Here is a 27,440-nt window from a genome sequence, read left to right on the forward strand (position 1 = left end):
CTGAAGAGAAGTAAATATCCCTGTTAGCCAGTACAAATTCTTGACCTGACTCCCTCAGACACTGTCAGGGACCCCTTGGGAACAGCACTGGGTGAAGCTTAAAAGAGAAAATGTATTACGGTGGAGAAAATGTTGGAGCCAATCTATGCAGAGATACAATAGTAATAGGGTGTCTTGGAGAGAAGAGGGGCGTTAGAGGCCTCTAGTCCTACTCCTCATTTTTCAGATGGGGAAATTGAGGCTTAAGGAGGTCACAGATGGAGTTAGAAACTTGGTGTTCCATCACCTAGCCAGATGTCTCTACTGTTTAGGAGGCATAGGGAAAGTCAGTGTCTGAGGAGGGATTAGGGTGACCTAGAGTCCATCAAACTAGTGCAATTTCTGGTTATATCCAAAGCCTTACTCTTCTCCAGGTCACCCCACAGAAGGGAATATTGATTCATCCTTCCTCTTTTCTCATCTTGAGATTGTGATGGTGAGAGGAATTTGGCATTTTACCTGATTGGCATTGCAAACTTGGCCTTCTGCTGGAGAATTCAAAAGTTTAATTCAGGAGGTATTCAGAAGATGTCTTTCTCCAGCATCAGGTAGTGGAGATCCACTGTTATTAAATTTATGAGGCTTTCTTCCTTCCTTCTTTCCTTTCCTTTCCTTCCATTCCTTCCTTTCTTCTTTCCTGTCTTCCTTTCCTACTTCCTTCTTTCTCCATGGTATTCTTTTTTAAACTTGTTTCTGATCCGACTTCTTAATACTCACTTTTCAAATCCAATTACATTTCTGCTGTCATAAATGTATCAGTTGTTGAGTCTTTAGTATGCAGAGATGCTGAGCTTGCCCTTCTGAAATTCTTCCGTGGTCAACTGGCCTTATTAGTCCGGGTCCAGGCAGGCAATGAGAATATTTCTAACTCCGCAGGGACTGTCTTGGCCTTGAGCACAAGTGGGGTCTGAATCATTACCTAAGAGAGCTTTGTAGATTGTCACAGTTGGCAGCCTCAGAACTTGAGCTAATCCTGGAAATTCCTTAACTTCCCAGAAAGAAGGTTCCACAAGGTCAGGCTGAGGTCCTCAGAGAGAGCAGATGGAATAAAGCTTGCAACTAGTTACTTCTACAGCTGGACCTGGAAATAAATAAAATCATACCCGTTTTTTGGGACCATCAAGGCTTTGCTTCTCAGGGGCTATTTGTTCTCTACTTCTTTTTCCCTGTATGTGAGGGGAGGAGAATGTACTGCAGTCACTGACAGAAAAGCGAGAAAATGTGTTGACTCAGTTCCCATGGTGAATGCAAGGAAGGCCAGGCCAATAGAAACAACTGAGATATTACAAAAATGTGTTTCTTTCTGGCGGCTGTGCAGTCGGTCCTTGATATCCAGTCACTATAATCGGCTCATCACCCAGACTCTTTCCAGGGTCATTGTTCTGTTTGCGGGGGGCTGCTTCTCCTGCAAACAAATGTTGGTTTCACTAAAAGTCCTCTTTCTCCAATTTTCTTTGTGGCAAATAAAGAGTATCAAAGCATCATTTAGGAAAAGAGAGTAGAAAAGATCAGAGAGAAAATACTGCAGGTCTTCTAAAGGCTCAGGCATATCTGGCTCAAGCAACACAAATTACAAACTACACGAAGCCATCTGTAAAATCCAATTTTAATGAACTTGAAGGCACATTGGTGTTTTTCATTAAAATGAAGTTGTGTGTAAATGGAAAACTACCAAGGCAGGGGACATTGGGCCATTGTTCACAGGGGTTTTGGGGTTGGCAAATGAATTGTGTATTTAGAAAAAGCAAAGCAAGCCTTGTTCCTGTGGGGCCTCCTTAGCTTTGGAGGACTTATCATAGGTTCCCTGGAATGTAGGGAGTGCCCCTAGGTAGGACCCAGGCACAGCTCAGAATGTATGCCAATTCTTCTTGTCCTCCATCACCCGGCTCCCTGCCTGTCTCCATCTCCCCTGAGCACTTGGCCTTGAAACCCCAGGACTACCTCTTCCACTTTCCCCACCTTGACCTGACTGATTTGATCCCCACTATCATCTGTGTGAACAATGGATGACAGAGAGCATTCTATAAAGAGACAAGGATGCTATTTCAGGCATACAAGACAAATGAAGCCCAGACATCACAAGGGGCTGGTGAAAACTAGAACTCCTCTTTTGAAACCTGCACTTGACTAGTCATCTAAGAGCTGAAAGGGACCTTCAAGGTCTTCTAATCAAAACCCCTCCCCTTCCTAAAGAGGGCACTGAGACTCAGAGGTGAAGCAACTTGCCCGAACTAGTTGAGACCATTCAAGTGGGGCTTCTCCATCTCAACTCCTACCCTTTCCCCTTCAGCCAGTGCCCCAGTTCTGCAAACCTGTTGACTCCAGCACAGCCCCCAACTAGAGAATCCTGCCTTGTCAGCAGAATGTCTCTACAAGCTGACATAGGACATGTGCACATTCGGAGTCAGGGGGACGGCTGAGTTTTCCGTTCCAGTTCTGCGTCTGCTTTGTTGGCTTAAACGAGTCACTTCTTCCTTTGTCTGTTTCCCCTATTGGTAAAGAGAAGATAATGAACCTTTCCACCTATCAGGCTCACTTGAGTGTTATAAAGAATAATGAGGTGATATTTGTAAAGTGCTTTGAGCTGCTAGGAAGGAGGAGGGGTGAGTTCAGTAGAGAGCATTATGAGCTGCAAGCACTTATCAATTGAGCTGCTTCACAATAGCAGAAAGGAAGAATACTCAGAAATGAATTCCAGGGACTAGCCCTGCTTTGAATTTAGGAGGAGGATTAGTGGGGACCTAATAGGTATTCCACTTCTCCAATTTCTTTAGTGTGCCGTCAGACTAGGAAAGGTAATGACATTCTTCTGTGTCCGATTCAGCCTGGAGTTTCAATTGGGATGTCAAAGTATACTTGCCTTCTGTTCTCATACTGAGGCTATGTTATGTGGTGATTGTGAAAGCCCTGGGCATCTTCTTTCCCCGGGAGTAATTTCACTTAAAAGCTATACAAAGTAATTTCTATGCAGTGGCTGGACTGCTGTTTATAAGGTTGATTAGTGGAGCTTCTAAGTCTAAATGTGCCTGGGGAGCAATTTGGAAGAAGCAGAGAAATAAACGGCAAGGTCTTCATCATGGTTGATCTTTTTTTATGACCCCACTCTGTGGGGATTTTCTTAGGAACTCAGATGTACATACAGTGCAAAACATGGGGCTTGAAGGCCACCCTGGCATCCCCTTGCACATGAAAACAGACATGTCGCCCAAGTGAAAGTGAACTTGCCAGGTCACTAAATATATTTGGAGCCACCTTTTAACCTCCCCCTCCTCCACCAACGGTTTAAAGAAAGATGTTTATGGGGGCCTGAGACATGTGGAAATGTTTCCAAATGTTTATTCTGATGAAGGTTTCTGTATCTCCACACTCCGACCCAACTGTTTGAAGACCCTCAGTCCTGAGTTCAGGTTTCTCTCATTTTCAGGGTCAGGGAAGAAGAGCGAATAAAAACAAAACCGGAGCAGTATTTTAAGCTTGTGCAGCTCTCTGTGGGCCAGCTGGACAATGAGCCAAGAAGAATGTGGCTCCCTCCTTAGTGGGCAGGAGCAGTGCTTAATTTTATCGTGGTCCTCTGGAGGGTGTAGGGAGAGGTCAGGGGGTCATTTGGAACAATAATTTTCCCGATCAAAGTTATATTAAGGAACTTACACCAAATTGTGTCTTTGTCCACTAAAGTTTATGAGCCTCTCTGTAACGGCTGCTTCTGCAAACCCTCCCTACCCCCTTCACCTGTGCTCCAGGCCTGCTCTACAGGGGCTGCCTGTCTGGCTTTCCCTTCCCGGGAGGCAGGAGAGGCAAGAGGTGCCAGCACTTATGTCTGTCTGTGATGACTTATGAGTTTCCGGTAACATCCTCCAGCGTGGGGCAACCACAAGCAATGGGCCCACGGGCAGTGCCTCCAGATGCCTGTCCCCCTCACACACATGAACACACATGAACACACCCAGGACACGGGAGTCCCCCTCTGTCCCAGGTCCTGTCATCCCGCTGTGTCCTGCAAAGCTCCACTGTGAATCCTGCATCTCTGTGGAGGCCGACTCAGACCTCGAAACCAACTCCTGGATTCCTTCCTTCCTGGGTCAGCCACCAGCTCACTTTTGTGTTTCCTCTCCAAATCCCTTCTCTGCCCTGAGACTCCATGAAATAATATGGGATTTACTTGGCAGGATTCTCTGACCTCCTTCAAAGACCCAAGTTTCTTGTTTATTGTAGTTGAATGTCTCAATCCTCCAAAAGCATTTGGAATATTTTCTTCATTTCCCTCTCTCAAGGTATCTATTTTGTCCCAGACATGCCTCCCCCAGTGTGTTTTCGGGGAAGGACACCGAGACTTTGGGCCCCAGCTGCTGCCCTTTCCTTCACCTCTGTCAGGGCACAGACCGGCACTGGGCTGACCTTCCCGGGCAGGCCAGAAGAGAAGGCTGTGGAAGCCCGCACGCCCCCCACTGTCCCTCCCTCTGTGGCCACAGCTGCTTGCCCTCCCCACCCCCCTCCCCTGCTCTTTTTCTCAGTGAGCCTCAGCGCCAGTGCCCCAGTGAGACTCTGGGAACAGAGATCTGTCCCCTGCACTGGCCTCGGCTCCCCACACTAGAACATTCAGGCGTCAATGGGAAACAGCAAGATCTGTCAGCATCGCCCCTTTCTTCTGGGCTTTGAGGGCCACATTCTCCACGGCCATCTGTTCCCTTTCACCTCTCTGGACAATGTTGCTTTTTAAAGCCAGCGATTCTTCCTTCTTTATCCCCTCCTCTCCCGCCTCCCCTTCTTCTGTGCTCCCACCCTTTCCCCCTCATCTCTCTCTTTCCCAACCCTATGAAATTAGCCTCTCTTAAGAGAAAACTTGCCCTTCTTCCACACAAAGCTGTTTTGCAACCACTGTGGGTTTTTTGATTTTTCGTTCTTAAAATTTTTTTTTGAAGTGACAGTTTGCTACTTTTAAAGTTTGTGATTGTCTTGGGGGTATTCTTTTGATAAGGATGGGAGGGAGGAGGACAGAAAAACTTTTCAGTCATGCAAAAAGAGAATACAGAATAATAATGAGTTTTAGGTTCCTGCTGGCAGCATGCCTCTTAAAAGAAGGAACCCTCCCTTTCCTTCTCTAGATGGAAAGTTTAAGGAAATTTTGCACCCTAAAGGTACTTCTGCCCTGTATTTTATTATTATTTTTGTTGCTGCTACTACATTGTTGCTGTTGTGCTGTTTTTAATTTAGAGCTAGGGCTGCTGGGAAGTGGGTATGTGATCCCTTTGGTCTTGCACAGAGCTGTATGCAGTTACAGAAGTGCCCAATCAGGTGGGGAGACCATGATGTCTTCTAAGTGAAGCAATCAATCCAAAGGTTCAAGTAGTATCCAAAAGGGGATGTTTGTTTGCCAATACTGACCCATGACTAAGTGTGTGACCTTAGGCATGTCACTTTCCCTAAGAACAATGATGATGATAAAACCTTTTACTAAAAAAATGCTTAATACGTGACTTTTCTGTGTGCACCATGACTCTGTTTCATAAACCAGATGAGTCTATGATAATGTCATGAAAACTTTATGGGCCATCCTTGGCTAAGTATGATATAATAATCTACTGCTGGGGTTAAACTTGGCTGCTGATGTGGGAGGTCAGCAAGAACAAGGACTCCCAGCTCTGGCTGCTTGTCAGAGTCATGGGCAAGGCTGGAACACTGGCTCAGGGGTCTAACTCTCAGTGTTTGAACCCTCTATCCACCACTTGCTAGCTACACAAATGTGGCACATTTTTGTCATCTCTAAAATAAGGGTAATAATGGTATCCAACTTCATGTTGTTATTGGAATGACTAAAAGATTGTTATCACATAAAGTACTTGAAACTGCTTCTGGCCCATTGTAGATGCGTGTGAATGTCAACCATGATTATTGACCCCCTTCCTATCCCACAACCATATTACAGATGAGAAAATGGGTTCACTGGCTTCCTGTGGGGCTTTTCTGACTATATCACATTTACCTTCTGCTGCTTTATTTTTCATCATAGAGTTAACATGGATAAAAGAAATAATGTAATTATCAATGGGATTGCAATGATGATTAACATAGCAATCCTATTTAGAAATGTCATGAAATAGGAACACCCTAAAATATAAAAAAAAGGATATATAATCATGTCTTTTTGGCAAAGAAGGTGAACCAGATGTGGAGATTATATTCATGGAAGGAAAGCCAATCATGATTTTGGCAACTAAAGTTATTTTACATATTTTCAGTTGGAAATCTACAGAACCTGGAGATTTATTTTTCTTCGGTATCAGTTTCTAGAAACATATCATATGACCAAGAGTTTCCCAACAATAGGGAGAGAGCATTATTAAAATATGCTTTCCTAGACAGGCACAGATGACTCTGAATAAGAAATTGAATATTGCAACTTAATAAGGAAAGGAAAATGAGTGGAGTATCTTGAAAATGGGGTGAGTTTTCTCTCCCAGAGAGAGAGAGAGAGAGAGGTGAATGGTCATTCTTTAAATACTTTCTAAATGGCTGAAAGAAATACTGAAAGAAGTGATGAGTCAGGCCGCTGGGTTCAAACCCTTGCTCTGCCACTTGCAGGGTCACCTTGGGCAATAACTTTTTCTCCAGCTCAACTTCCTTCTCTAGAAAATTGGTATAATAATGACATCTCCCTCATAGAGATAATGGGTGTATGGTAAGCTATTGGGTCTAGTGTTTGGAACATACTAATTCTTCCAAAAACATCACCTCATAATTCTTTAATGCCTTGCAACAAGTGATGTCTGAGATATGGGACAAGTTATACCAAGCTGATGATCTTGATCACTTTGTGAACCTGGTCATTTTCAGTAAACCCGTAGTTCTGTCCACTTTCTAGATAAACTGTGGCCTTCAAGGAAGAAGGAAATTGCTTCGCTCAAGAACTCATATTTCACAGATGTGTGCTGACTGCCTGCTGCCACCAAAACCAGTTCCCCCCAATTAAAATAGTCCTGTTAGCATCAGCACATTTTTTTCGTCAGTTCCCTCTCCTGCCATGAGGCTCCTGCCTGAAAATACTTGACTGTACCACCAGAGGTTGGGGCAGTCTTGTGAGAGAATACTGAAGAAAGTTAAAAGAAGGTCATCTCCATTGCCCAAGATCCCCCACAACAGGGCAACCCCCGCATGCCTGGACCCTGCAACCTGTGATCCAGAGGCCACCGTGAATTCCAAGCATGAATGGAGTTTCCCCCTCTCCTGTGGCCCCAACTTCTGGTGAGCCTTATATTGGCATGACAACCATGGGGTGTGTGTGTATCCGTGTGCACACCTCAAGAAAGGGAGAAGTGCAGGAGCTTCTCCTTGCTTTGACACAAAAGGCCCAGCTCCAGATGTCAAGGAAACATAGGCTGAACTGAAGGAAGCTGGCAGTCCCCCTGAATTCATCAATGTGGGAAAAGATACCCAAAGTACTTTTGGGTTCTTGTCTAAAACTCAGGGTGCTAAGGACCCGGGGATTGCCTCCCCAAACTATTCACCATTCTGTGTCTGAACCCCCATCCCCCTCTCACAGCCTTCAGGGGCAACAAACATGTGTGATGCCAGCATTCCATTCCCTCCCATGCATGAAAAGATCCTGATTCCTATCATGATCATGCTACTTCCCAGAGGGGTGCTTGAGACGGGGCGGGAAGAAAGCGTAATAATAAATCTTTGCACTCTGGGCAAGGTGATAATTAAAAGCATTCTCCACAGCAATGTGCTCTCTAAGGCCGAAAGGGAGGCAGCTGGTCAGCAGAAAGTCCTAGCGTGCCTGGGCTCGGGCCCCAGCTCTGCCTCACACTGGGTGTGGGTTTCAGTCTAGTTACTTCTTAGTCTATGAAATGGGAATAATGATCACACTGATGGTGTGGGATTGAGGGAAGTAGCGTGTTAGTGCAGTTTAAGTTGAATTCGTCAGATACACTTCTGTACTCCAGAGCACCTCTGGGCTCCCAGCTCCTGCCCCACTTGATTCTCTTACTCCCTCACTTGTGCTCCATTCCTGTTCCCACTGAAGAAACAAAGGGAAGCCGGACTTGGAAAGCTCCGCTATGTTTGGCGTCTAGAAGAAATGCAGGTCAAGGAGCCTGACTGACAAGGGGCCTTAATGAGGGTGCCTGCCTTAGGGGGACCCGGGCCTCCTGACCGGCCCTGTCCTGTTTCATGCTGCAGGCTGTCAGCTACCCCTCCTCCACTTTCTGAGTTGGCGCTTTGGGTTGCTCCTCTGACAACAACTCCAACTAGAAGAGTTATGGCATTTCTAAACAGTTTACATCTCTTCCCTATTCCCCTTGGGAAGTAGGGTGGGGGATAAAGTCAGCAGATAGGAGTCTTAAAAACCGGGAGAGGGTGCTCACCAGATTGGTGTCTTCCATTGATGAAAAGGATGCAGAGCTACATGACAAAACATGAAGGAGAGATTTTTTTTTAAATGCAAGCGCATCATCCATTAACACCACATGGACTGTCCAGACGTCTGAGAAGTCTGTAATTGCAAGCAAAATAGCAAATGCCTGACATGTGATTTTTTTCAAACTTTAATGTATGTAGGGATCATCTGGGAGAGCCTTTTGAAAATGTAGACTCCTAGGCATCATTCCTCAGAGATGCTGATTCACTGGGTTTGAGATGGGGACAAGGATTCTACATTTTAAAAAGTGGTTTACTGGGATGCCTGGGTGGCTCAGCGGTTTAGCCCCTGCCTTCGGCCCAGGGCATGACCCTGGGGTCCCTGGATCAAGTCCCCATCAGGCTCCCTGCATGGAGCCTGCTTCTCCCTCTGCCTGTCTCTGCCTCTCTCTCTCTCTCTCTCTCTCTGTGTGTGTCTCTCTCAGGAATAAATAAAGTCTTAAAAAAAAAAAAGAAACAGAAGCTATCTCAACTACATATCAAACGCAAACACATAATTCTAATCTTTAAGCAATTATAGCATAAAACTACAAAGCATGGAATTAAAAAAAAAAAGTGGTTTACCTGGTTGGTGATTCTAATACATAAGCATGCAAATGAAACAATGCCCTAGTAATTTCTCCAGAGATCCAGTCCTGTGTCCTGATTTTATGTCAGTGACCCAAGTCAACAATTAGGGTAGGCTAACCTACATTTTCACAGTTGTTGTTGGTGGTGGTTTTTTCGGTTTGTGTTTTTAAGTAAAAAAGTTTAAATCTACAGAAAAGTTCCAAGGAAAGTACAATGAACTCCCATACCTGCTTCACCTAGACTTCTAACCTTTTGCCACATTTTTAAGATCTCTCTCGTATTATTATTACCAACTTATTTTTTTATAACATGAATCTATTATTGTTAGCTTTAGGAAACCATTTGAGAATAAGCTGTAGATATCATGACCCTTCATCTCCAAATACTTCAGAATTTATCTCAGAAAAACAAGAACTTCTCTTACGTAATAACCACGATACAATGATCTCACCCAGGAAATTAGCATTGATATAATACTATTATCTAATATACCAGTCAGAGTCAAACTTTGTTGGGTGTCCCAATTTTGTCCTTTATGGAAATTTTTTTTTTCTGATCAAAGATCTACTCCAGGATTAGACATTCTATTTAGTTGAAATGTCTTCATTTCAATGTGTTAATGTGTAACACATTTCAAATGTGTTAATGATTTTTTTAAGCCACTGATGTTTTCACAGAAATTTCTTTCTTTAAGAACATATTACCTGATAGACAACAGCATTTCTTTTTCCTTTTGTCCTTATTACTGGCAAAAAGCCAGAGATATAGTGCCAGCCTGAGCAACAGCAGGCTTAACCTGGGCCCAATCCTGCATCAGCCAAGGCCTTGGGGAAGGACCATATCTCCTGGTCCTGGGTTTGCCATGTGAGCTGATTCCCCGTCACTATTAATGTGTTCCTCTGCTCCTCAGCCAGGTGGGCTATCACCTAGCTTACTCATTGTCCAGACTAGTTCCCTGGATATGTAAAGCTACCAAACATTACTTCACTATAGTTTAAATCTCCCCAGGAAGAATAACTGATAAAAGATATGCCACTTTTTGTCCTTCCAAGCTTTCTCCAAAGGCAGTTGGCTGAATGCATACCTCTAAGGGGTATTCCCTCACCCCCTACCCCTGGCAGCCAGGACCTTAAATAATCGGAAATCAGAACAAGTGACTATCTTTCTTCTGCTTCGGCCAGAAAAAAAAAAAGTCACCTGAAAAAAATATAAGACGGTTAAAAAAATGAGATGAGCAAGTATAATGCCAAGACTTAGTAGAATCCAGCTCTGGTATCCTCCTGTTGCCCCAGATTCTACAATGAGAGTAGAAAAGCAAAGCTCATATCAAGACAGCTGATTGGCATAATTTGAGGAATTCACTTATTTACAATGAGCATCTAGAATACATTGCTATGGAAGAAAACCCATTTCACATAAGCATCTTCCTGATTGATGTTGAATTAAGCCTAGATTCAGAAAGACAATGCCCCAGATTTCCTTAAATGGTTAAGTTTTTTGTTTTCTTTGTTTATTTGCTAGTATTTACCTAAGAATAGTATGCATTTTCTCTAATAAGTGAGTTTAATTTAATTAAATAGTTCTTTTCAGAGGGTCAGGGAACCTGGCTACAGGTCACCAGTCAGGATTTTTCCCCCTCCTTAAAGAGCTGGAGGAAAGCTATATTAGAGAAAGTTTTCAGGGGCAAGGCTTCTTGGAGAATGTTGGAAACAGAGCTGGGTGGGAGATTAATTCTTTCTATTCAGACACCCTAGTTCTGTTCTTCTCATGCCTGTTACTGTTTTCATAGCTATCTTTGAGGACTTTCATACTTGTCACTGCAAACATAGCAAAGAAGTTCTATGCAGTATGCCCTATAAAACTTTTGATTGGTAAATTAGATAGGTTGTAGACTGACCATTTTCGTATAGGGTGAGCTACCTTCATCCCGTCTTGAGATTTCCCATGTGCATCCTGGTTTGATTTATTAAAACAGTCCTGGCTTATCTCTGTTATCCCAATATAGTTATTAAAATGTCCCCATTTCATTTTCAAAAGTGTCCTATTTGGATGATGACTTACATAACCATACTAAGACTCTGGGAAACTTAAAGTATGTTCTCCCCACACAAAGCCAATGGAGTTGTTTGAGTGGTTTGTGCTAGCACATACCAGTCTTCATCCTAGTGATTAGCTAGCTCTGTTTCTTCCTTCTGCTGTGGAGGATTAACCCATCCCTAACTCTTGCATTCCAAAGGTTCTGATTGCCCCGCCTTTTCTTGTCTTCACATTTCTAACCTTCCTCACTAACAAGTATTATTGGAACGTGGATCCTCGGTGTGTTGTGCAAATAAAGACTCTGGACTGCATTCAGATCTTTCACTTCTAGCCAAGAAACATTGGGGATGAAATTTTCTGCTTTACCAAAGTGAAGCAGCCTAATTCTGTATCAGGCCAAATGCCTTCCTCAATGCACAGATGACATTGAGGCAGTTATTGTGTGGTTTTATGCCTCAGATCCTTTATTTGTAAATCTGAAAGAAGACTAATAGCTTTAAAGTATTTTGAGAATCTCAAAGCTCAGAAGATTATAAATAACAAAAGATATTTTTTTTCTCATCTAAAATGGCAGTACAGATACTGCGGTTACTTACTTAATAGATAGCGTGTGTTTCCTGGGCCATTTGCAGCTGATGGGTTTTTTCCAGTGCTCTATTTATAGAGCTAGGTCAGAAATATCACTTCCGTTGGAACTTGACCTACAGACCATTGTCAATTTTAAAGGCCTGAGGAAGTAGAGTGCACACTGAACTGAATACAGCTGGTTCACAGGTTCAGTTAATGAACCACAAACCCCCAAGGAAATTAATTTTGCTGGAGGATAGATGTGTGAGCCTCTCCCAGTCTCTTTTATGTGATACCTTTGCATTGTGGCCTCATGGAGCTTGTAGGTCATCTTGAATCGTTATTCTAGAAATAACCTAGCCTAGGCAGTCTTTTTCCCTTTTATACCCCATTCATCCTCTTCAACACTGCTTGCTGAAATTCTGGCTTTCTGCATCGAATAAAATAAGACCTGATGATATACAAACAGGTAATTTGGGCTACTCTGAGAAACTTAGGAAAAAGCAGATCTAAATATTTCCCTACTTCATCTTTTGTTTGGGGCTAACCAAGATTCTCAGTCACTTCCCCTGTTCAAATGAATGACCAAACAAAAAATATATGCTGAAGCTCAGCCTCTTCCATGGGCCTGGTTTTCAATAGGAGAATCTTAATTTCATGAATGGTAATCCCCTTCTGATCCTTACTCTCTCATTCAGACTCCCACATTTATTTAAGCTTTGTTTTTATGAAGTTGTGTTTGCTGGGACTTGGCCACTGGCCATCACATGTTTAATCATCATAAGGTTTTTAGTAAGTAGGATAGACTTAGAAAATCCCTAGTCTGGAGAGAAATCTACTCTTAGGAAAAGGACCACATGTCTGTAGTCTCGTCAGGCTTAAATGAGGGTTAGGTAGTGTACAGCCATTCAAAGATAACACATGGAACAGAACATTCTTAAACTTCTGGGAAAAGTGAAGTCCAGAAAGAAGAACTAATTTCTTGTCATCAAAATGCCATAGATTCAAAGTTGTTAGTAGAGGCAGGAACTTCTGAGATCATTGTCAGTAACCCCTTGTCATGGATGAGAAAACTGGAAGTTCAGAGAGGTGAAGTAACTGGTCATTGCCAAGGCCTGCCCTGATGTTCTTTGTTATGTCACTCTCCTTCTCCCACCCAGTCTTGTTAAAAGCCCACAGCTAAGTTGGAAATAGAACTCCAAGGTCCTGCCATGTAGCCAGCAGCTAACCATATGCTGTTATGCATTACATAGAACACACTTTAGGATGTGAAGACAAAGAAAGAGACTGTTCATTCCAATGCTAACATGCCATCCCCATCCTGAACTTATTTCAGTCCTGGAAAGATGTATAGGTATTTTCTTCCTTTCTTCCTTTCTTCCTTCTTCCTTCTTTCCTTCCTTTTATCCTTCTTTCCTTCCTTTCTTCCATCTTTCCTTCTTTCTTTCCTGTCTTTCTGTCCTCTCTCCCTCTCTCTCTCTTTCTTTCCTCTTTCTAATCTCAATATGTTGGTCTTCATTTAAAGGGACGGGAGGGACCAATGTCCAGAATATCCAGCTCTCCTGGACTGCGAATTTTTCCTTTTCCCCTGTTCTGGGAGTCCGTGCTTTTTTAATACTTTCATTATTTTTAACATAGGAAAGTCTCTTCTTTTAAAGTTGGTCCTTTTGCTACAGGGCAGACAGTTTTATGTTATGTACTAGACTTTTAGTTTGACCTCCCAGAAATGCTTAGTTAGAGGAGTCATAAATTGAAATGTTTTCAGAGAAAGAGCTTCCTCATTGAAGGCCCCCCAACAGGCCTCTTCTAGATACTGACACGGGTTGGTACCAGAAGCCCATTACCTTTTTGGAAATCAAGGCTGCATAGCAACCTGATTATCCTCCTTCAGTCGGATTACACAAGGACTACACCCTATGTACAGAACAGAGAGAGAGCCCCTTGCCTTGTGAGAAATGTATCTTTGTAACCAACTCCCACTCCACAGGCATGGGGAATTGGATCCAAAAGATAGTGGTCATGAAAGATATTCCAGAATCCAAGTCCTGTTGTTTTAACCACTTCATTACTGAGCTTTACTAGCTTGCCCCATTATTAATAGAACAAAAAATGTTGAAGATGATAATTCAACTTTCTTTCTCCTTAGAATTTCATCTTCAATGTTTGATCATCATTGTTCCTGTCATTTACACATATCAAATATCTCCATCTAAGAGTCACCACGAACCTTTGGTTGCCTGGAGGCAGGAACTATTATTCACATTTTACAGATGGGTAAGCAATTACAGAAAGAAAACATGCCTTTGACTTACCTAAAAGAATCCCAGAGAGTGAAGAATGAATGTCCCCACAGTCTGTTTTAGAGAGATCTGATTTCAGTGTAAACAAATTAGATTTTCTCCATGTAGCTTACTCGAATACTTCCATAAGCTCAATCCTATGATGATGAAAAATCTCCAATAATGAAAATATTTTCAAAACCTAGTTCACTTATTTGATTTTTCTATTTGTATTGAAACAAACCAAATTCCAATACAATGAAGTCATTCTGCCTTGGCAGGTCTAAATATCAGAGTCATCAAAAAGGAGAAAGGAAAAAAAAAAAAGGAGAAAGGGAGAGAGTGCTCTAAATTTTAGAACTCCCACTTAAAATGAGCATAAAAAAAAACACACTTATCTCTTTCCTAACCAGTTAGGTCATTAGGCAGGAAATCACCTTTTCTGAAAGGCAGCAAACAGATTCCTCCTACCTTTGATTTTTCATAAGTAACATTAATTATTATTTATGCCAGTCCTTCCATAGAAATGTTTGAAAGTCAAAAGACATGAAACCACTAAATTTTCTAGTTGAAAATAAAGTTACAGGGGCACCTGAGTGGCTCAGTGGGTTAAGTGTCTGCCTTTAGCTCAGGTCATATCTTGGGGTCCTTGGGATCAAGCCCCATGTCTGGCTCCCTGCTCAGCAGGAAGTCTGCTTCTCCCTCTCCTTTTGCCCCTCCCTCCCCACACTTGTGCACTCTCTCAAGTAAATAAATAAAACCTTAAAAAAAAAAAAGAAAGTTATAAATTTATAGTAACTGACAGTTTCCCCATCTTCCTTTCTCCCACTTCTCTCTCAGGTAATCCCACCACCTATAGCCACTCTTCAAGGTCCTATTAAGTGAAATAATTTCTCAATTCTGACCAGATTTTTAGGTCTTCAACCAGAGGGTCAGTTTCAGGCCACCTGATTTACATGAATCAGCTGCTAGGCCAGTTGAGCGAGGTTAAATAACTTGCCAAGCCAGGGCATGCATTGTCTTTCTGGAAACCCCTTGCCCTGAGTTATCACTATACATCAGAACAGAGGAAGCTGGTTGTGGAGTCAGAGTGACATACAGATTCAGATGAGTGATGAGATGCTCACAATATGCCTCCATCAGTGCCTTCCCAAGATAGGTCTTCAGGCTCTGCAGGAGCTATTTGGCATAACAAGCCTGGAGAAGGCTGACTGGAGTAGTGGTGAAGAGAGTCAGCCTGGTTGGAGCCCTGCCCTGTCATTAACCCACATGTGACCTTAGAAGAGTTACTTAATCTCTTCTAGCCTTAGTTTGTCAATAGAGATGATTATATTACCTACCTCAGAGGGTGACTGTAAGGATCAAAAAAGATGTAACTAGGATATGAAGCTCAAACGAGATGTAAGCCCTCCTTATATAAAGGGCCCACCTTGTGTCTCACTTGTAGTACTCTAAAAATATTGTCTTTTCTTACCATTAGCTTTCAAAGCCCTCTGTTACTGCTCTTATGGTGGTGTAATGTTTGTAAGCACCCCTGAAAATAGATCTCAAGCCACCCACTGAGGGTTTCCATTAGAAACTTTTCCGATTTGTATGTACTCATGGCCTTTCATCAGGACCTGAGCTTACCCGTCTGGAAAGCAGCCAGGTTTATGGGTACTTTGTTATACTGTTTTCATTGGTTAGGGACATGGTGTTCTTAAATTGTCACCACTGGCCACATGTGGCTCCTGAAAACATCTTCCACACCTGGGAAGTGCCTATAATTTTATTATCAAAAATTTTTTTTGTTTGAGTGCTTAACTAATTAACAACTCCTAATTATTCACATGTAGCTAGCTTTTTTGTGGCAAACTTGAAAGCTCAGCCTTACTTCATCCTGTCATTTAGAAGGTACCAAGCAACAAGCTTCTAACAAGTTTGTTTGAAAAATGTGAAAATGCTATTAATTTTAGCTTAAGCAAGATAGAATTAAGAATGTAAATCTGCTGCTAAAACAGATATATCATAATATGGTTCAAAGTTTAGTAGGAAAAAAAAACCAAAGTTTAGTAGGAATGACTTATTAACCATTTAATCAGGATTTATTAAGTATCTTCTGTGCATTAGTGACAAAGAATGATTGAGGCATATATGATTCAGGCAGGCTAGCATAAATCAGACATGGATTTGGCCCTCTTAAAATATGTATTAGGGGTGATAAGAAAAGCACACACAAGTAATAAACCATAGGAGAGAAAATGGTGTAACGTGAGAGGGGAAAATAAAATATTATGGGAATTTAGAGGAGGAAGACAGTATGTTTGTGATGACCAAGAAAGTAGCAAGCAGGAAGTGGTATCAAAGACAACGTGTAGACCTAGAGGCATTTCAGGTGTGGAGGGGACATGGGAAAGAGGTGATTACATTGGAGCAAAGTCTGTATGAAGTGGAATGGAGGGAGCAGTGTGGAAAGGCCAGTTTGGTACAGACTAGAAGAGCTTTGGATGCCAGTATGATGAATGTATGACTCTTTGGATGCACTTGGGAGCCATTGAAAGTTTTCGAGCATGCTTGATCAGAAGTGACAGGAGTATGCTTAGTTGTGTGCTTGAGGAGGGTAAGCAGGCAGCTGCTTGGGCATCAGTTAGAAAGCTCTAGCGACCATCCCCGGGGAAAAGCAAGTGGGGATCTGATCTAAGGCTGGAGTTGGGGGAACAGAGGGTAGGGAATAGATATAGGTGAGATTTTACAGTTCAATCAACAGAGTGTCACAATTTATTGGAACTGAGAAGCATGGAAGAAGGAAAGTTTAAAAATGGAACTGAGATTCTGAACCAGTTTAACTAGAAGGCCAAAGAAAGGGACAAAGAAGGAAGAGTGAGTTATGTGGGAAGAGAGGGAGAAGAAAAGCAGAGAAGGAGAAGAATGCTCAGCAGGGTCCAGAAAAAGCAGAAGAAACAGTATGTTAGTTGCCAAAAGAGGGAGAAGCTTTATCAGCTGCTAACAAGAGGTCAAGGAGAATGGGGACAGGGAAGTCAGGAAGTTACAGGAGACTGTCCAGGGAGAAAGCTTAGAGCAATGGGGCCAGAGAGACACGGGTGCAGATGACAAAGTGTCCTGGATGCATTATTCAGGAGTTAATATTTCTCCTAGGCACAGAGAGATGCTAGAGGAGTTTAAGTTAAGGAAGTGATACAATCAGATGAACACCGTCTAGATAATTTGTTTTCAAATTAATTCATATATGTTTTGAATTATGTGCATGATACACCAAGGTCACCCTAAATTTTATTCTTTCCTATGCTAAATTCTTCTTCATTTCAAAATTGCCTGGCTCATTATGGTCCCAGTTGTTGATTTCCATCTAATTCATTCCCATACCTGCTTGAACCAGAGAAAATGTATGATTGGTGTTATCTAACCCAGGGGCATTCAACCTCAGAACTGTCATGTTTTGGGCTGGATAATTCTTTGTTACAGGTGCCTGTCCTGTGCATTATAGGGTGTTTAGCAGCATCACCGACCTCTACCCTCTAAATGCCAGTGGCAATCTCACATTGCCAACAAAATTACCTCCAGCCTGGAACCACTGACCCACATTCATCTGCTTTAATATTTGAGCCCAGTAGTGTAAGGCTGTGCAAAGTTAGCGACCGCCCTAAAAGATGATGTGTCCAGAAAAGAAAGAAGAGAAAAGAAGACCAATACTCCAGGCTGAGGAGTGAAAATCAGATGATGCAGTAAGCAGGCAATGAATGAGAAGGCCAAGGCCTCATGTTTTAACTAAGTCAGTGGACTTCAGCCTCTCTGTACTTAATCTCCTCATTGCAAAGAGATGTGATATTCAGGATATAGTCATAATGAATGTCCCACTGTGCTCTGTAGAACTAAGATTCCTCTCATGGCCTAGGGCCAGAGTGGGCACAGGTATTCAGAGAAGACCTCAGGATGTGCCAGATATGATGGGAGGGGGGGGATGCTGACTTCTAAGTGATGGGGCTTGGGAGCCTGGCTTTAAGGAGGAAGAAGAGGAGGAGAGCAGGAATAGTTTCCTCCTGGTGCTCTCAAGAGGGATCAGCAAAGCTCTGGAGATGTAAGGTAGTAGCTAAGGCATAACTTGGAGCAGACTAGAAACTACTCAGATGATTATTTCAGATCCTCCCCTTTATAGGACGGTCTTAGAAGGTGAAAGAATGTTCCTCTGAGGATAAGGATGTCTAATACAGATTAGATATGAAAATGGTTAGAGTTTCCAGATTCCTCTTCTGGGTGTGTGTGTGCAGGGGTTGGAAGGGCAAAGGAATTTTATGTGCATATGCCACGATTTTTCTATATTGATTAGGAAAATTGAGATAAGACTCTTATCAAGCTAGAAAAAGTCATAACTCTCTTAAACTAAGACTATTTCATAACTGGCTCTTATTCTCTGAAGTAGCATTATGCCTTTCTGCCATAGATTTTGAGTGGCTTGATTTATTATTAGCCATGGCTCCAAGCTGCATGCAACCTCTTATTGATATGTAATTCTATTATCTTTTAGCCCAGGGGTGGTCACTTTCACTGAGGCTGAAGGAAACTGGTTTTTATTTTTAGTCTCATGTTCCTTATCCCCTTTCCTTCTCTAATTCATGAACTTTTGTGGTAATGAACCGAGCCCAGGAGTCTCTATACCTTGAGCAATGACTGGACTTTTGTTTATGTGAAACACCATTACAAGAAATGGGCCTTCATAATCATGGTTTTACCCTGTTTCACTTCAGGCACTTCTGCTTCCAGCTGTGTGATGGCTGCCCTAGGAAACACCTGGAGTCACAGTGTAAACACCCGACTGATTCTCCAGTACCTTGGTTCAGAGAGAAGACAGGTGAGTGCTTTGGTAATGTTTCCTGACTGTCAAGGTTAGAGAACAAGATGTACTTAGCAATCTTAGTGTTCATCTTCTGAAAGCATTGGCTGTATTGTCGGTCCTGGGCCAACACTATGAGCGGGTAGGTAAAGAATCCAGCATCCCTGCCCACCCCAATAGCAGTTATAATGAAGTGGGAAATCAGTCACTCACAGGAAAAAATATGTAAGAATAGAGCCCGTAGAGTCAACATGCCTCCTGATATTTGCCAATGGCTTGTAAGTGACAAGGTGTGGACCTCTAGGGAATCTCAAACTCTCCATCTCTAAAGGGTGAATGATCATTTCACTTAGCTGGTATTTGTTGAGGAGTAGGTAATTTGTGTACAAGTTAAATAGTGATGGTGCTTTTTCTTGAGGTTAGTATGCTTTAAAAACCATAGGCCAGGGATCCCTGGGTGGCGCAGCGGTTTGGCGCCTGCCTTTGGCCCAGGGCGCGATCCTGGAGACCCGGGATCGAATCCCACATCGGGCTCCCGGTGCATGGAGCCCGCTTCTCCCTCTGCCTGTGTCTCTGCCTCTCTCTCTCTCACTCTCTCTCTGCGACTATCATAAATAAATAAAAATTAAAAAAAAAAAAAAAAAAAAACCATAGGCCAGACAGATCCTGCCATGTAATTTAACTATTCCCCAGACCCTGGGTACTTGTGCATTAACTCCTAAGCCAGTAGGTTCAAGTACCAAAAGATGCTATGGAGACCCCTAAAAGGATGTTAGCTCTCTCAGAGCTTCCTATTGATGGTTTCTATCCTGGCCTCAAATGAGAATTAACCCCCTTTCCACCCAGAAAGTTTAGCTTTCTACCCCTTTCTCTTTTTTTTTTTTTTCTACCCCTTTCTCAATCTTCTCTTCCACTCTAAAGAAAGGGACCCCACAGTCTGATCCCTTTGGTAAAATGTTTCAGAATTAGGGAATTTATTTTTCCCTATGCCTGACCTTAACTTTATTCTGTTATGTGGATCAGGTTCCATCATGACCTCTCCCACAAGCAGGAGGAGGAAGAAGATAGGGTGATTGTTCTGATTTGTTGGATGGAGCAGATTCAGAATCCAGATTTGCCCATCTTGCTAAATATGTTACTATCCAAGTTATTAACTAAAGAGGCATGAAATATTATGCTGGTGGTCCTTTCTGGGGGAGGTGGCAGGGAGTTGTTGCCCTTTACCTGCATTAGGTAAATTGGCTCTCTTTCAAGGAGTCAGGAATCATCAGAAACAGACATGAGGCTTTGCCTGTTCCAGACATAACTTTCCGAGTGCCCTTGGTTACAGACCAGAGGATTCTTCTTGGTTTGCTTGGGACTATGTAAATAACATTCCAGCTTGATGATTGAGTCAGCCATGTTCTGAGAAGATGGAGCTGCTTGTTTTTATTTAGGGAAACATTCTTAAGTTTTCAGGTCCTGGCATGCTCATTACCTAAGTGATACCTTTCCCATTGATTCAATTATCCTGGGTTCTGAATCCATTACTTCTCTTTTCAATGGAACATATCCAGAGATGTGTAGAACCTAATAACCTTTGGTTTGTACCCTCGGTTATAAATTATGTTAAATAAACCCAGTTTGCAGCTATTAGTGATATCATTATGGGTTGTCAGGCACTACTCCCTAAACTCTAATTTGAGGAAGCAAAATTCCTTGTGAATCAGTGTTAATCCATTCATTTTCATAGATCTTTAACCTCATTCCTTGAAAATGTGTAGTTTATCTCTGTTTTAGGTTTTAGATGGTACACCCTGATTTTGTGATGTAGATGGTATCATGGATTCCAGGCCCCCAGATCCTTGTTTTATCAATTCTAGCTAGCATTTATTAGCATATAAAGACATTAGAGCCACATTTTTCTTTCCTTTTATTTTAATAAATTAGCCAGTCATTTGCAATTTTTTCTGTGGCAACAGGAAGTAGCTGGTAGGAACAAATGCTATTATTTTATGTCTATTTGGTAACTGCAGGAGTTTGGTGGCTCTTGGTTCTTGGCTCATAAGGTCAAATACAGGCCACTAGTCACAAGAAGAACGAGGAGCACAGAATGGATAGATTAGTGACAGTTTATCAACTCATATCCTATCAAATGAGTCAGTGGTGTTATCTTAATCTACAAAGGACAACATGTTACTGTCATTGCTAATCAATCAAGAGCAGAGTTAAATGCTTTTGAATTGTGTTTTCAAACACTAATTAGTAAAATATGTAAATAAAATAGTAAAGTATAATAAAATGCTATAGGAAAATAGAATATAACCAGTGTTAAAATGGCCAGCCCAGGCAAAAGAACTTAGACTTAATTAATCTATAGAAATGTGCACACCTTTTGGAACCAGTCCTTCAATTTGTCACCTTATAACTAAGACAAAATTTGATATAGAAAACATGTCTCTATCTGATGAACTTATCTCACTTTAGCAGAGGGTGTGCATCACGATTCACTGAGCCTTTCCTGTGGTCTTGCTTCATGACAAAGTAGAGAAGCCATATGAAGATAAACCTTTTCTGGGTTATGTGCACAAAACAGTACTTTAAGCTAGTCTTTAAGGTCATTGTTCCAAGCAATACCTCCTTATAACACTACTTAGTAGAACATGCCTAGATCATTCTAGCATCAGCAGATGTATGGAACACCAACCACCAGGAAGAGGATACCAGGTATAGTTCCCCCCACCCCCACCAATGAACAGAGGCCACAACACCAAGGGATCAAGGACATAGAATGAGGATTATGTTTTATCTCATTTCTATGACATTGAGCTCTACACCAGGGCTCTTGAATGTGCGGCTTAGTCTGAGATCACAGGGCTGGAAGGAGGTCAGGTCAAGCTGAGCAGCTCTGTGACCCGATTAAACCAAGAGCTGAATTGTATAGTCCAAGGGAAGGAGTCCTCCCTGGCTGATTATTTTCTTTACACCCTGGAAACTTTGTAAAAATTATATAACCAAGAAAGAAATCTCCTTATCAGGGCACAAGCCAAGTTAATTCTCTTGTTTATACTGCTTCAGTGTTTGCAAAAACCCTCTTAAGAAGCTAGGAAACATTTTCTTTTGGACTAATTTAGTTTTTTTTTTTCCATTTGACTTTTATTTACTCTTTTTCTAGTCTGCTTCAATCCTGCCCCACCCTTTTTGCAACATTTTTATTCTTACCAAAGACATGTCCTTAAAGTGGAATTAAAATGGCCTCTACTAAGGTTTTTTTTTCTCCTCTTCTAATATTTTGGATTTTCTTTTCTTTTTTTTTAAGAATCAAAAATATGTTTTTGGTCCACCATGTGCATGGCTTGGGGAGGCAAAGAAGTAGAAGACACAGTTCTTGTCTTCAAGTTTCTTCTGGTCTTCTATGAGAGATGGTACATATGTATATACACTTATAAGTAATCAAAATGAAGTATAGGAGTTAAAGAACAAAATAATACTGAAGTACTGTCACAAGACAGTGTTTGATTTGTTACCTAATAAGTGGTTAAGACAGCACCTGCTTTGAATCCAGAGCAAGGTAAACTCATCAGAGGCACATTAGTCTTTTTAGAAGATGGGACTCGAGTATCACTTTAAAATCAGTGTTTTCTCAAGCCTGGCTGCATTTTAGACTCATCATAGGAGCATTCACAAAATACCAACATCAGAGCCCCACCCCAACCAATTAAATCAAAATCTGTGTCGGCACGGGTGTTTATTTTATTTGTAAATCTCCCCCAAGTGATTCTACTGTGTAGCCAAGGTGAAAACTGCTGCCTTAAATAGATAAATGTATATTACTGAAAAAGAAAAGGGAAAATTTAGGGTGAGGAGGAACAGCAAAAGAAGACAAACCGGAGGGCAAGTCCCATGTTCAGAAGACATGGGTTGGTTTTGGCCTTGTCAAGAGCAGAGGGTTTGTGCCCTCAGTCATTTGACAAGGCTTTATTTGATCACTTCTTCTCTGCTAGTCACCATGTAAGATGCCAGAGGTTCAAAATATGAGCAAGTTGATGCCCTGAAGCTGTTCACAATTTACTCAGGGAAAGAGGTCAACATGTGAATGGCACATACTGTATGTACATGATGAGTCTAGTGAGCATGGAGGACAGAGTGGGCCCCACCACAAAGGAAGGTTGTGGGGTGTTTGGTGAGGCAGTAACACACATAACAGATTGGCTGAGGTCCTTCTTCAGGAAGTGCTGGCAGTGACCAGGTGCCTGTCATGAGGGGCTGGAAAAGCTGGAGTAAGGGCGGTTATACTCGAAAGAATGATTTAAAAAAAAAAAAAACCTTGATAAAATATTCATACTATTTCTCATCAAATTGTCATGAAGTCCATTCCTACAAACCACATATGGGATTATATAAATTTTTCAGAGTCCTGGAAGGAGTACTGAAGTAAATTAGTCCCAACTAAGCTTCACACCCCCTCAATGAAATAAATATTATGACTCTCATTTCAACAAACTAGGAAGAGATGATTTTTTCATATAGGAGGTTTATTTAAATGGACCTTATAATAATATTTTCATCTTCTATTTAGAAGTCACCCGGAAGTTAAAGAACGCTTGAGGGGAGAGCTTAAAGTACCCAGTAAATTGTTGACAGGACCAATAATGTTACTCAAACTCCTGGTCCTTATTGGAATCCTTAGATTTTCATCAAGGTCCCAGGTTATTTTGCATCTTGGAAGTATTTAGTGGCTCCTTTCTGGTGATGTAATTCTTCTCTCAGTATCCATTTTCTGTTTTAAAAGACTCAGATGCCATCACTGTGAAGACTTCTTGACACCCAACTTTAATCAGCCCTGTTTCCCTCAGTTTTGTCCCCAAAATGCACCTAGTATTTGTCTCTGTTCTTGCATGAGTGAAACCTGGATTGTGAGCCCCTTGAAGGCTGTGACTGAATCTTATTTAACTGCTCTCAGAAGCAGAACAATGCTTGACACTTACACATTCAATACATAAATTTTGAAAGAGAGAGAGATGGAGAGAGAGAAAGGAGAGAGAAACTCTTCATATCCATACATGAACTCAGTCTTTTTAAAAATTTATTTATTTATTTATTTATTTATTTATTTATTCATTCATTCATTCATTCATTCATGAGAGATTCACAGAGAGAGACAGAGACATAGGCAGAGGGAGAAGCAGACTCCCTGTGGGGAGCCCAATGCAGGACTTGATCCCAGGACCCTGGGATCATGGGATCATGACCTGAGCCAAAGGCAGATGCTCAACCTCTGAGCCACCTGGATGTCCCCATGAACCCAGTCTTAAGGAAGAAGGCCATATTGCTTATTTGGACTCACTCTTCCCCAAAGGCATGGAGTTATGCAGCTTAATAGTTCCTTTAAAGTATTAGTAATTATCAGTTTAAAAGGTTGGCATCAGACTTTGACAATTATAAGCAGACACTTATAAGGAAGTTCTGTATGAGTACTGGATATAGGAATATCTTTTTGCAGAATCAGCCTGCTGGGACCCTGGGAGAATGAGAGTCAGGGTTCCCTTGCAATCCTACTTGGAATTCCTCTGTGTAAGCAAACCAGAGCCCTAAACACAGACCCAGTCGGAGTGAGGGAGATGGATCCCACAGCTGCTTTCAGGGGACAGGCAGCATGTGGACTCTGGCTAAGGAGAAGGATAAGAAATCTTTGTTGCTGTCTTCCACCAGCCACAAGTTCTTTTGTCTGTGCTTAGATAGGCTTAACGGAGGACTGACCAACTAAAGGAAAGTTGAGAAATAAACTCCCAGATAAGCTGAAGGATAGATTTGAGGCAAGAATGTCAGGCATACAATCATATTCACTGAAAGAAAGACATTGAAGAAGACATTTTACCTTATGGAAGTCATTGTTTTATGTCTCACTATTCGCAGATCCCTCCAAAGAGGAATTCAGGCTTAGTTGCACTCTCAAAAATGAGCCCTTCTCCCTTTGTAAAATAGTTCTGGGTCATCATGTTTATTCTGTTTCTTTCTACCTCAGCCCGTCTGCTGTTTTTAGGCAAGGAGGTGTGTGTGTGTGTGTGTGTGTGTGTGTGTGTGTGTGTGTGTGTATCCAGCCAAAAGAGAAGTTTGGCTGCAGGGGTGGGAGAAATTTCTTTTTAAGCATAAATGTCTGCAGAAATAGCCGAGGGAACATAGAATCCCAGCCAAGTACATTGCCTTGGGTATAAATGTTCCATCCCTTTTCAGAGCTGCTCAAGTGTGAAATCTAACCCCCTGCCCACACTCTTCCATCAGAAGTGCTCTAACAGGTATTGAGCAGATTGGGAAAATGTATAAAAGAAGAACCCAGAATGGTGACTTTTAAAAGGATTTTTTTTTTTTTCAGGTCACCAGGCAAATGTATTAAAATCTGAGGAAATCCCACTTAAAGTTATGCAGTAACAGCAAATGAATGCAGTGAGCTAAGACTCAGAGCTTAAAGACAGGCTCCATCTGAGGAAAGGACAACATAGATACCCAAATGGACACTTCCTGTTTCTGTCTCCACATTTGAGATAGGAATACCAGTGCCTTCCCCACCAACTACCAAAAAACCCAGACTCCCTTGTACCCCCTCTGAAAAAAGTCTATGTACTAAAAAACAAAAATAAAAACAAAACAAAACAAAAACCGAACCAAAACAAAAAAACCCCACAGCCTCTGAATGGGCTCAACTAGAGAAAATTTTCCCTTGAAGGGATTCCATTGGAAGTTGCCAGGTAAAAATTCATTAGTACAGATGCCATGCTTCTGATAGGGGTCTGCCTTTCAGATACCTTAGCCATGATAGACAAAGTACCTTTGCTGAGGGGAAGAGTCCATTTTTCCTAGGAGATTTTGAGCCACATGGAATCAAAAGTTCAAATCAAAATCAAAACAATAAGGGTTGGTGGGGTGACCGTCACAGGGTTTTAAATGTTATTAAAAAGTAGAGTTGTAAAACTAAGTGTGACCACCATTTTAAAAATGGAAAGACACTTTAACACCAAAAAATAGGGAAGACATCTGTGAATAAAGAATACTACCATAAATCAGACACATTTGTTTTTATGAAAGACTTAGTACATGTCCTTATTTCTGTTTTTGAGGATCATGATCTCTGACTGTCAGAGGCTGAATGACTGATCCACTACATAGTGTTTAGGTGACTTCCCCATTACTGAGCCACTCATCTTACCAGTATTTTATCACCTCTGTCATTCTCCTCAAGCTCTGACTAGTTTTATTTTTATACACTGTCTAGTACCAAACCCCCTTATGCAGGGACCCTCCCAGCTCTAACTTGCTAAGTAAACCAGGACAAATATGTGAATGAGAGATTTCCAGAGAAATCTCAGCTGTTGCAGGAAGTGGAAGAGACACAGGGCTTTGGAACCAAACTGAAGACCTTGTTGTCAGCTAGGGAAGAGATGTGTTTTCAGTTGGGAAACAACATAGGAAACAGCTATGAGATCTCTTGGACAAGGCAGTGACCTGAGAGTCAGGGACACTGAAATGTATTTGGCTCATTTGAGAATGAAGGTTGGACAGGATGTTGTATTTTGGCTTTGGTTAGCTATGACTGAGAAGAAAATGGGGTAACATATTTGATTAAGAAAAGCAAGAGCTACATAAACTATGAACTGATTTACAAATGAACCAGCGCTTTCACTACAAGCTTTGAAGGCATTTAGGTAGGATACAACAATGTCCCCTCTGAGATGACTCCTGGAGATGATCTTATTCAAGATTCTTAACTACAGCAAGCTTACAAATGTTTGTTAATGCTGATTCCTAGGGGCACCTGAGTGGCTCAGTTGGTTAAGTGTCTGCCTTTGGCTCAGGTCATGGTCCTGGGGTCCTGGGATCTAACCCTGCATCAGGTTCCTTGCTCAGCATGGAGCCTGCTTCTCCCTCTCCCTCTGCTCTTCCCCCCTGCTTGCTCTCTCTCCTTCTCTCTCTCTCTCAAATAAATAAATAAAATCTTTTTTAAAAATCTTGATTCCTAGACCCCACCACAGTGACCATTCTGTGAGGGCAAGCACTTCTGGTGATTCTCACCAGGGTGGTGCTCAACACCACACTGTATTTCTAGCCATTTCATTTTACAGATGGGGATTAGCAAGTGAAGTTCAGTGACTTATTCAGGGTCACAATTACGTAGCAGAAATGGAAGTAGAATTAAATTCTTCTAATTTCTAATCTGTTGCTATTTTCACTCTACTATGCTAACTTTTAATAGGAAAACTCTAGGCAAGAAAGTGCCCTAGCCCAATCAATTTACTGGTTTTGGGATCCCTGGGTGGCGCAGCAGTTTAGCGCCTGTCTTTGGCTCAGGGCGCGATCCTGGAGACCCGGGATCGAATCCCACATCGGGCTCCCGGTGCATGGAGCCTGCTTCTCCCACTGCCTGTGTCTCTGCCTCTCTCTCTCTCTCTCTCTCTCTCTGTGTGACTATCATAAATAAATAAAAATTTAAAAAAATTTAAAAAAAATTTATTGGTTTTGCTGGCCAAGTGATATTTATATCCTCTGTGAATTTCAGTGGCTAATAAAAAGGTTCTACAGAACTCTGCAAACATTATGTGTATATATATATATGTGTGTGTGTGTATATATATATATATATATATTTTTTTTTTTTTTTAAGGCACCATCCCACCCTACATTGCAGTGAATTACCAGATAAAAGTCAGCATTTTAGGAGCGCTTGGGTGGTG

The 27,440-nt window shown here is 41.8% G+C and overlaps 1 protein-coding gene across 5 annotated transcripts in view; it reads left to right on the plus strand.

The window, feature by feature from the left end:
* RAD51B (RAD51 paralog B) overlaps positions 1–27,440 on the plus strand; it is a 717,101-nt gene that overhangs the window by 496,195 nt on the left and 193,466 nt on the right. For all 5 annotated transcript variants that reach the window (XM_072761803.1, XM_072761804.1, XM_026008457.2 and 2 more), the window contains exon 9: positions 18,650–18,753. In XM_072761803.1, the coding sequence (XP_072617904.1) occupies positions 18,650–18,753 (104 nt within the window). The remainder of the gene's footprint in view (positions 1–18,649; positions 18,754–27,440) is intronic.

Source organism: Vulpes vulpes, chromosome 6, assembly GCF_048418805.1.
Source record: "Vulpes vulpes isolate BD-2025 chromosome 6, VulVul3, whole genome shotgun sequence".
Taxonomy (NCBI): domain Eukaryota; kingdom Metazoa; phylum Chordata; class Mammalia; order Carnivora; family Canidae; genus Vulpes; species Vulpes vulpes.